Source organism: Papaver somniferum, chromosome 2 (assembly GCF_003573695.1).
Source record: "Papaver somniferum cultivar HN1 chromosome 2, ASM357369v1, whole genome shotgun sequence".
NCBI lineage: Eukaryota > Viridiplantae > Streptophyta > Magnoliopsida > Ranunculales > Papaveraceae > Papaver > Papaver somniferum.
In genome coordinates, this window is record NC_039359.1 from 140,919,258 (window position 1) to 140,930,643 (window position 11,386).

The 11,386-nt window shown below is 37.4% G+C and overlaps 2 protein-coding genes across 2 annotated transcripts; both read right to left on the bottom strand.

The window, feature by feature from the left end:
- Positions 1 to 80: 80 nt before the first annotated feature.
- On the bottom strand, positions 81 to 1,108 carry LOC113352092 (acid phosphatase 1-like; the record flags this gene model as incomplete). Its single annotated transcript, XM_026595963.1, has 3 exons — positions 81 to 258; positions 398 to 607; positions 759 to 1,108. Coding segments are annotated over 3 exons (738 nt in total), but the record flags the coding sequence as incomplete, so codon positions are not given.
- Positions 1,109 to 3,143: 2,035 nt separating this feature from the next.
- On the bottom strand, positions 3,144 to 7,655 carry LOC113349291 (mitochondrial-processing peptidase subunit alpha-like). The gene is made up of 13 exons (XM_026593236.1): positions 7,497 to 7,655; positions 6,962 to 7,165; positions 6,545 to 6,841; positions 6,250 to 6,417; positions 5,990 to 6,157; positions 5,789 to 5,869; positions 5,582 to 5,648; positions 5,358 to 5,455; positions 4,604 to 4,676; positions 4,443 to 4,513; positions 4,282 to 4,331; positions 3,629 to 3,741; positions 3,144 to 3,541 (listed from the first exon to the last, which is right to left on the bottom strand). Exons 1-13 carry the CDS (start codon positions 7,533 to 7,535, stop codon positions 3,489 to 3,491), a joined length of 1,482 nt encoding a protein of 493 aa, XP_026449021.1. The 5' UTR covers positions 7,536 to 7,655; the 3' UTR covers positions 3,144 to 3,488.
- Between the last annotated feature and the right edge of the window lie 3,731 nt (positions 7,656 to 11,386).

Sequence of the window (11,386 nt, forward strand, 5' to 3'; positions counted from 1 at the left end):
GCAATTTTTGCGCCTCGATACAATTAATAGTGCAATCAACATAAGAAGATAATTAATCTTATAGCGGTAATAAACCATGATCAACTAATATAGTAAACAGGATCAGGCAACTTGAATGTTCTGCTGCCGATGTCAGTTCCCAGAATATCACTCCACTGATCTCCGATGTTTCCCTGGATTCGATACCCTTGGTTTACGAGCTTTGCCCTTTGTTCTGATTTGAACACAACTGCTGGCTTATGTGCATCTGATGGTTGCCTGGAAGAGGTAAGAAAAACAAGACATGTCAAGATCTTATTGCAGTTACGTATCAGTTGGATTATATCTTAGTCTCAAAGTGTGGTTAACGTCTAAATCCTTCTATTTTAGGAAATAATGTATTAATAATTGTATTTACCTTAGAAGGAGTTTCTCCCAGTTTCTATATCCAGCTGCACGAAGATTTTTCCTTGTAACTTCTCTGCGCATTTCTGCTCTTCCAGTTAGGAACACAACTTTGAATCCTAAAGATAGTAACCGGTTGTATAACACGAGAGTTTCCGGCAAGGCTGGAGCTTTCCCGGTATCGACCCATGCGTTGAAAGATGTGTCGTTATATGGTTGAACCCTGAGTTTATGAATAAGCATAACCATTATTAGTTTTTACACTACACCATCATTCATATACATAGTATTCTTTAATTTTGGAAATTAAGCACATGAAAATGGTAGACCTCATATACACAGTAATAGGATTGATTATATACTAATATACATACCCAAATCCATGTGTGGCGTAGTAAGGTACATTGGATAACGTAGTTTCGTCGGTGTCAAATACCCAGATATCTTTACCGTCTCTGGTGCGGTTAATACTCTCACCATACTTTGCAGCCTCCAACGTGACATATCTCGAGTCTTGACGATAGTATTGGCCTAACAAGTAATGACCAACATAATCTCCACATTCAGCTGGAACAGTCTTCCAGTTCCGGAGATTGTTGGTTTCTACCGCAAGACGCCAACTATCACAAGAAATACCTTCAAGAAGTTTGCCACCAGAGCCTGATTTTGGGCGAATAGGGTGAATTGGTAGCGGAAGTCCGCCATGTTCAATGGAAGAAGCATGGCAATAAGTTGCAGAAAAAAGAGTTATTTAGTATTTGGGTCGTAGATTTTGGTATGTCTTAGTGTTTGGGTCCTAAGTCCGTCCAATATTGTATTTGGGTCGTTGACCCATTAGTCAACTAGGTATTATGGTCAAGCAGTTATAAAGTTAACGTCCGTTTACTTACAGGTTTATCATCCCCTATAATTCTTATAGTAATTTCAAATTAAACGGCCTAGATTGAACAGACTTGATGAACGTTTTTGGGATTTCGGTCAAGAGCTTCACGGCAATTTGGAAAACTCCAGAACGAAAAACTCTATGATGTTTTTGATTTTAGGATTTCAAATTTTGGATTGGTGTGAATAGGTCAGTAGGGTTAGAAAGTAGAGACAGTCAATGGTTAATTCATTAGATAAGAAATATCAAACGGGATAAAGAAGGAATATAGCTACTGATACGGGCTGTTTTTAGGTCTAATCGATCAGCAACTAGTATGAAGAAAATATTTGTTTATCATTTCGGTGGAGCTGGAGTTGGATTAACTCAAGATGATGATTGGGAAAATCAAATCCTTAAACCACTATAATTTTGTTTGAATCACAATTGGAACTTCCGCTGGCCATTTTTCCAGTCCCACGAAAAAATAACAAGGGTCAAGGGAATTTACCTAATCAACCAAACTTTCATCGAATGGATCCAAGTACAAACTCATCATACATGATGGTACGTGATTCTGATAGTTCCGGAAAAAAAAAGAAGAAACTTTGAGACAAAGATCATTATTTTGTTATGATGTAAATGACACCATGAGGATAATGATGGAATTTTTGATATAATCATGATAGAACTGTTTACAATCTTGTATCGCCAGAAACAAAAGTCGCTGATCTAGATATACAAAAACAAACTTAAATTTCGAACTGTGCTTGAGCGGTAGCAGAAAGAAAAAGACAGTGGAAAGATGATGAGAGTGGGTGTTGGTTCCCTTATTGGTTTGGTTTACTCTCGTATTAGAGAGGGTTATAGTTCACTACTGACGGAAGTTAACTTTAGCCAACAGTTTGACTAAAACCGTTAGTTGACCTTGTTGACTAACGGGTCAACGACCCAAACACTAAATTGGACAAACTTAGGACCCAAACACTAAGACATATCAAAATCTATGACCCAAACACTAAATAACTGGTTGCAAGTAGAATGAAAAGAGAGAACCTCTCCATGATGAATGGTTTCAAATGATAAGATAATTGCTATTTTGGGTTGCCTTAAATAAGTTTAATCAACCATGCCAACTTGGAGAAAAACATTACAATATGAACGTGTATACAGTCAGATCACATGCACGTTTATCTCTTCCCACATTTTTTTAATTGATCAGACAATACCTAACCCTCTGTGTTTTTCTTTTTTGAAGCATAACCCTCTGTGTATAGACACATGCACATCAAGATAAAGAAAGAAAAATCGCGTGTATAGTTTTAAGCAAGATATTGATCTTTTATGTCATTACTTTGGAACAGATCTTGATTTGGTAATACTTTGCTTCTATAATATAGAAAATGAGAACACAAGAAAATGGTGCATGCATTCCACAATTTAACATCCATCTAGTGTGTTATATTTTATTTTCTGAATCAAAGTCTTGACAACAAAAAAAAAAAAATTATCAAAATTGGCACTATAAAGGTAAAGTACAAAATCTTGGTTAAGCATTGCGATAAACAGAGTAGGTTTAGAATCTTTTTGGATAATGCTCCCATACCAACTACCAATTAAATAATAGTGAACACAAACTTTGCAAGCTGTTAATATAATGTAGGTGCAACAACTGCAAGAGTCATTTGTGGACGGTGAACAGGCATTATTTGGTGCTCGCCCCAATACGAATACCTCAAATCATTTTCAGAGGGAAAAAAACAAAAACAGACTTGCTGAGGAGAAATCAGACTATAAAATCCTTGGAGCGTGCATCTTAAGATAAGAAGGCCGTAGAAAGAGCCAGGTCCTGCACCCTAAGGAAGCCATATTGAATTAAGAAATAACAAGAAGAGAGTGTTACAGATAAACGCATGCAAGGTAGAACAGGGCCACTCGGTGAAATACATTATCAGTAAACAAGAATGAAAAGGAATCAATAACTTTCTGCTGCCTAGAACAAAAGCATCTAGCAGAGTTACAAAAAAATATCAGAAGTTGATGGCTAGAGCATCTATTTAGATACTGCACAGCATCACCAAAAAATTTATTTTCTGAATCTATTTATATTTCTCTTTTTTTCCAACATGTAATGATCAAAAGCAGGGAATCATAAAATTATGCATATCCCTCGAGCAAAAAATAGAAAAACTGCGCCGAAATACACAAAAACCAAGTTTTTGATTACACAAGAGACACCATCTCATTGTGAGCTAAACTTGCTGCTGACAGAGTCGTAGCTTGGAACATATGAAACTGCAAAAGAAAGACCAAATAGTAGGTATATATTTGATTGTGGCAATAGTGCAAATACTAATCAAAGTCTATTGAAAAGATAATTACCATCTCCCCATGATGCCATAGTGAGTGGAGAAGAAATGATCTTAGTGGCAATGGAACTTATATCCTTCAAAGTTACTGCATCTACAGCCTTAAGGAAATGATCCACAGGTTTCCTACAAAAAGCAAATACACGGGTTCAGAAAACAGAAAAAAAATATATATTAATGCAACTTCACCTACAAATTCGGTAGGTTATAACTTCTTGAAGATAACGTATAGGAATGAACTTGTAAGAAGCCCCAGTTCATTCCTCATACAACTTGGGAGTTGAAATAACCCACTCCTGCAAGCCCAATTTTTTGGCTTAGCATACATACATTGGCAAACATCTGGAAAAGGCCTAGTGGTACCACATTGCCAACAGGTTTTGGAGCAGATAAGTTACCTCAGTAACCTCAGGAGGGCTTAACTATTTTGGAGGGCTTAACATTTCTGAGGGCTTAACCTCAGTAACCTCAGTAAATTTTATCCACTTTTAGCACTTTATAAACCTATTTTCAGGTTTCAAAAAATAGGTTTCTACCATGTTTTTTGCTAAGCTAAGAGAGATTCTTACGACGAAAGTATTTAAGAGGCTGCTATGCCGAACAATAAAAACTCAAAAAACTACATAATAAACACTTGTTAGATCATGTCTGGAAAAAAAAAATTACCTCTCTCCGTACGTTAGAACCTGGCGTCCTATGTCTTCTGATACAACCATCTGCAGTACAGCACAAACAAATTAAAATTACAAAGAGATGCATACATATTAGTGAAAATGGTACATAAAAGAATCTTGTTTTGCTCAGAAAATAAATAAAGGAATCTTTACCCGTGATTCCAGATTCATTAGAACTGCAGATTTAGTTGCTATTTTCGCCCTATCCAGCTCTGTCTGTGTTACTGCCGAAAGAAGAACAAATAGAACGTCATAAAGCAACTATACACAACTAGAGAAACAATGCAAGGAAAGACACAAGGTTCAAAGTATACCTTTTCCAGCTGTTGCAACTTCAAGTAATTCTCTTGTTGCTATATCAACAGCTTTGGATGCAAACCCAGAACCCTAGTTCAGAAAGTAAAGAGCTGGCACGGTCACATCACTATACACACAGTTCCAGATTTTTATAGGAAACAATGGAACAACTACTTATCATACTCGAATTCCCACAATGACAAATGAAAGTGAAGTATTCCTTTTAATTTATAAGCAGTATCACAGATGCATTAACAGGAATTTTGGGATGCAGAAAAACAAAGTGAATGTATACATGACAGGTTTACAAAACAAAAGATCACCTATAAATTGTAGGTGGCAGAGTACAAAAAAAAAGGACAGAACTTCAGATTAATGAATTTGGTAAATCCCTCACCAATGAGGTGCCCAAAGCAGCAGATGGGAATCATTTTTTATAAACGAGCAATATGTGAGAAGTTAGAAAAGAACATAAATTCATGTTTGTTCACTAGTACCCTCCACCAAAAAAAGGTTAAATACACCATCAGGATAATATATGATGCTAAAGGATATAAACCTTATTTCAGAGCACAAGCTCCGAAGATAATTGTATTTGACTATCTATTTAGGTAGTTATATCGGAGAAACACTGCAAACCAGGTGAGCGACAAAGAGCTTAGAGAAAACTAAATTAAAAGAAAAGTTATTGAAATACACATAGTAAACAAGTTCAACTGAAAGAATCAACTATATCATTAGGAATTGATAAATGAATGTAAGATGACTCACCGTAGATGCATGAATTCCGAATAGGCCAGTGTCAGTGTAGATGCTGCTGAATGCAGAAAACGACTGCATCTGGTGATACTGGTTTAGAACTCGAAGGTCTGTTCAGATTACAAATAATTTAGAGTTACATCAGAATCCATATATAAAAAAATTGGGCACCATATAGTAAATAAACGACATCAGACTGATAATGCTTCAGAAAAACTATAATAAGAAACACTTACACAGCCGTGAGTGCATCCCTTTCCCGGGGCCACCAGCTGAAAAGGATCCACCTCCTCCCATTAACAACTGCAGAAAGAGGAGCAGATTAAGATCTTCATATGATAAGCAACGAGATACATGATAGGAAAATGTATAACTAAGCCAAAGGAAATATTATTTTCAATTAATCGGCAATAGTGTAAAGGTTCCAGGACAAAATGCGGTACCTGAAGTACAGTAGCAGCCATGGCATCCTTCTCGTTGAGCCAACCCCCGGGAACTTCAAATGCAAGGGCGACATGAGCTACCTGTCGTCATAAAAGAAAAGAACGAACTTGTCACAGAAGAACCTCAACCAATTATAGGGCAACATGAGACGAATGCCCCACGTCCAATATATGAAAGTACAAACAGATTCATGTACACACCGGTGAAGCGGCCGCAATACGGGAATCACCTCCTACATACTCAGATTTCGGCCTAGCTGAAGTTGTACCACCGGGAAGGTCTGATAGGAGTGATTCTGCAACGGATAATAACTCTTCATGTTCAACACCAGATGCCGCAAGAACCATACGAGGAGCAGTATAGTTTTCCTGATATTAAAGATGCAATAGTCAGAGACAGCTGGTGAAACCCAACAATCGTTAAGGACGGATAATATATTTAAAAAGAAAATTAGTCTTACAGCAACAAACTCCTCCAAAATTTTACTATTCAATCTACTTATAGCGGACATTGGAGCCAGGAGAGGATTTGCTAGTGCACCAACATATCCAGCGGAGTGGATTGCTTCCATAAGCAAGCCCTGAGGGTTGTTATCCATTTCTGCAATCTCATCCTTCACCTTTTTTAGCTGTACAAGCAATATAAAATGTTATTTTAAGCAGAAAAGGAGTGTTCTTATATTATCCAGAGAAAAGATTTTTCAATTTTTCACAGGTATGGCTGAGAGAAGATCCACCTAAAGGGTAACCAAATACCTGTTCAGTGACCTCCCAGTCCAAGAACACAGGGTTCCTCACAGTGTCAACAAGTTGTTCAACCATTTGAGGGACATAAGCCTTTAAAGCATCATGGGTATACCCCATCTGCTCTCGAGAGGCTGAAGCAGCCACATGGCCTCCAATGGCTTCAACTTCCCTCACAACACTGAAATGACTCCTGTTTCTGGTGCTTTTGAATGCCATCCTTTCCAACAAGTGTGAGACTCCACAAGACTCTGGTGTCTCATTATTAGAACCGCAGTCCACATATAGCCCTATGGATGCAGCGGGGTTCTGATTCACACCAAACAACACAACTCTTTAAAAGGTTCTCTTATTGCATCAATCAGTTACATAAACATACAAAAACATCAAATAAGTTTAGAGAAGATTATCATCAATCATTTTACATACCGCTGATGCTTCCGAAGCAATCCTTACACCATTTGGCAAAGTTGTAATTTTGGTCTTAGAGGGTTCGACATAATCAGGCAATGGAGGTGGGATAGTAACTCCTGTAAGTGGAGTATCTAATGTTGGTTGAGAGCTTGTCCCGTCCCCGAAAAGACTGAAGATACTCCTAGACGAAGATGAGCTCTGGATAATACCCGCACGACCCTATACACAAGAAAAACAAAAAAGAACATCAAAATTGATATCATCATATCCCTATAACAGAAAAATCAAATCATTTGATCTAAACTCAGATCTAAAATTCAACATAAAAAAATCAAATCAGATTTATTCGACTAATTAATTTACGTAACTCCGAACACACGCAAAACCCAATCAATATCAAATCAAATCAGACCATAAAATTGATTATCGTTTACAATACTCTCGGCCTCAGCTTGTTTAACTACATATGATAAGATCCATGATGAAATAATTATTAAGCTATTATTAAGATCGCGAATTAGAATATGTGATTAGAGAGATTAGTACTCACCTTGATTGCGTTAAGTCGTGAAGCTGCAATCCTGTACATTTTGAAGAAACCCTAAAAATTTGGGGGTTCTCTGTGTATTGATTTTCGCAGGCAAAGGGGCTAAGGTAATGAGAGAAAGAGAAGAAGAAGCTTGTTTTAAGGTTTTTAGTATTGGACGCCGTATATACAGTTCATGACACGTGTGGGAAAATGCTTCTTCTTTGCACCGGAGCACTAAAATTTCATCACACGAGTTAGATAATGGGTTTTGAATCTTTTGACTTTTGAATGAACGATTTTCTAGGGACCATTTTTCGAGGGGATCATTATTTTACTAGTACACCTTCTCTCTAGTTATAAGGTGTGTTTTAAAGCATTGAAATGATTAACTTACCCTTAATCTAATTTAATTTAAAACCAACCCAATAACCACCTATATATAACCACCACCTCCTCCCACCATCACCTCCCACCATCGCCGATTACCACCACCACCACCTCCGATTATCACCATCACCAACCACCGATTACCACCACCACCGCCCACCGTCGCCGCCGATTACCACCACCACCAACCACCGATTACCACCACCACCTCCCACCACCGCCGATTACCACCACCACCTCTGATTATCACCACGACCAACCACCGATTACCACCACCACCACCGCCCACCACCGCCGATTACCACCACCACCTCCTCCGATTATCACTACCGCCAACCACCGATTACCACCACCATCTCCGATTACCACCACCACCATCACTATATATATAGCTTAATTTAAAACATTAACAAAGATATTCTCACAAACCCATTACTTGTCATTCGTTTTTGGTTGAATAAATGAGAAATAATCATCAAAATGAGTTGAAAATGGAAGTTGCGGAGAGGTTTAATGGAGGGTTTTTTTTTCAGAGAAAAGTTCGGTTATCACGAATTAATTTTTCTTAACCAAACTCAGAGTTCGGTTGATTCGCAAAAAAATACTTTTAACCGAACTCCTTGTATTAGAACAGCACAAGTCCATAAGTTCGGTTCCTTCGCAAAATAAGGATATCACCGAACTTTAATTTACGAAAATAATGAGAAGTCCACAAGTTCGGTTCGTTCGCAAAGATGTTAAGTTTTCTTTGTAACCGAACTCTACCTTTGAAACTTCGTAACCAAACTCTACCAAATTCGCCAAGAAATAAATTTCGTAGTAACCGAACGTTTGCCTAATTGCATATATGCATATATAAGCCTAGTTTGGTTGATTCGCAAAATATGTTGAAGTTTGCGAACCAACTGAACTTCTAACACTAGGTTACTTTTAACCTGCAGTTCGGTTGGGAACTTGGTTGCGTTGAAGTTTGCGAACTAACCGAACACACAAGATGTACTAAATAAATTGTTAAGTTCAAAGTTCGGTTACCTACCATTTTATCCTAGGTAACCGAACATTACACTGTACGACCAAAACCTCTATTAACGAGCGAGTTCGGTAACCTGCGTGTTTGGAAAACGTAACCGAACTACACTTTCAGGTGTGTTCGGTTACATGTTCTTGACATATAGTAACCGAACTGGCCCAAATCTACATAAAAAATTTCATTTTTTTTGAAAGTTTGGAGCAATTCAACCAACATTATCTAAGTTTGAAGCATACCTGGGTACCCAAATACCCTTCCTCCGGTTGTGGTTGGTAAAATCCATCGTTTTTCATGTTTTTCATCTTCATCTTTTCTAACTTTACTCTCTCAATAATTCTACTTCTTAAAAAAAAAACCATCTGATTTTTTAATCTCACTAATTATCTTTAACTTAATCATCTCACTAATCATTACACTAACTATTATTAACACTAACTAATCATCACCCAAAATTAATCAGGAGGGTAATTTAGGTATTAATATAAATATCTAGATAAGGGGTGACCTAAATTTACTTCTAATGTCTTTACTCAAAATAAAACCATGGTCCCCAAGAAAACCATGCTCCCAAAAAATCGTTCTTTTGAATTCACTTCTATTTATCCATGGTGCGAGGCCCATTAAAAACAAGTAAAATTGGAAACATAATGTTGTCTAGAGTGGACTCGTTTGTACCTGTGATCTAGCACCTGCCTTAACAAGGCTGCTAATGGGGTAACATGCTTGCGGGCGTACCAATTTACATATAGGACAAAAAAATAATTGTCTTTGAGTTGGTACACCCCCAAGTAAAATGGTATCTCCCATTAGCAACGTTGTTGCCTTAATAGCGGGAAAGGAATCTGTTAGAATATGGGCATCAAACTCAAAACCAATTGGCAATGAGTGGAGAGGCTCAGGGATTATAAGCCTCGGGATCTTAGATTTTTCCCAACAATGTGGGCATAATAATCTCAACACGCCCCCTCACGTGTAGCCTCGTTGGGTCTAACACGTGGACAATGGGTGACTGATAGGCACATTTTTGTGTCTTATTTAATCTCAATTGTATATATTTATTAGTGCTCGATTTTATATTTATTATGGCTTTTTATGTCCCTGTAGGTATTTTTGGAGAAATAAGCTTTTGCGGCGAAAATGGCTAAAAAAGTGGTTTTTGCGCTCGTGGGCGAAAATTACTATACGGACTCTCACTTTGGATAAGGGGTAACCTAATTACTAAGGGGTGACCCATTTCCAGGCATCTGCTAAAGAGAGACCAGCACAGGATAGGGGGAGGTCATCTTCAACATTTCAAAAAATCAAAAAGGCGGGAAAAAGAACCAGGTTTCATACCAGACTTTGGGTTGGATTTCTAGGGTGTTTTAGAGAGATTCAATCGCTGTAATTTGTTGGGCTGAACGTGATTGAGCATAACAGGCTTGGTATGTGCGCTGGAATCAATCAAATTGGGCTGGATAATCCGGAAAAAGGAAACAGAGGTTGAGTTGTATACGGAAACTGTGTGGAATTATTTTAGGAATTTCAGGGAGACTAAAGGCGTGATATTGTTTCCTAAGGTGAGATTCTATCTAAGGAAGAGTTTCGGATGATTTGGAAGTCTTAGAAACGCTAAGGAAGTTGGAAGAGAAGATTATTGTCGTGGCTTGCACGAAAAGAAAAAGAGAGAATTAATCGTTATTTTTAGGTTTCTGAGCAGTATAAAAGGTGTGTTCGAGTTCCAGGGAAGGTGACGAAGTTATTGGAGCAGTAGAACAGTTTGGGGAAGTTTAGAACACCACAGAGTCGAGAAATCGAAGTTGCAGGAAGTCGAGTTCTACTGCTGCTGAAGAAGAACACGAAGAACATAAGGTTGTAAAGGACAGTCGTTTCTTAGGGTCTTAAATTTCAAATCCTGTAACAGTCCATTAGTAACAATTATTTCAGTTTGCAACAATTCCTTGTAACACTCGATCTATAACAATTATAACTGTTACGATTAAGCTACTTTCATTCTTTTCTCACATACCTTCAATAAAAACACCTTTTGAGCCATGAGATATTATTTTGAGCGTGTTTTCACCATGAAGAGCTAAACCCCAATACTGGGATGATGGAGGAAGCCTAATATCATACTTGGGTAATTATATTTAATTCTTATATGACTTTTGCACTAATTAGAATTGAATTATGATTTTGATTAATTATTTGTCATCTCGTTTGATGGGTCATGCTTGCTTAGATGTTTTGATGTCCCATGCTTAGGATTTACAACTAAAGTTTTGATAATATACCTTGGAAAAAATAAGAGTCCATGTCTTTATTGATCTATAATTGTTAAAAGAATTAATATTTGAACCTTATGTTGTGAGTTTGGTGGAATCCTAAGTCCCAGTTTCTGCCGATACTGCTACCATATTTTTGTATATATTTATTAGAATTAGTATTTAAGTCTAGAATCAAGTCTACACAAGTCCGAGTTGAATGAACTTTATTTACCACTTGAAAAACTACA

Bases quoted from the DNA above. Each gene is read 5' to 3' on its own strand.
- LOC113349291 (XM_026593236.1), bottom strand. From the start codon at position 7,535: ATGTACAGGATTGCAGCTTCACGACTTAACGCAATCAAG. The intron at 7,166-7,496 runs GTGAGTACTAAT...TCTTGTGTATAG, and splicing joins CACGACTTAACGCAATCAAG to GGTCGTGCGGGTATTATCCA. The intron at 5,870-5,989 runs GTGTGTACATGA...TTATGACGACAG, and splicing joins GTATTGCGGCCGCTTCACCG to GTAGCTCATGTCGCCCTTGC.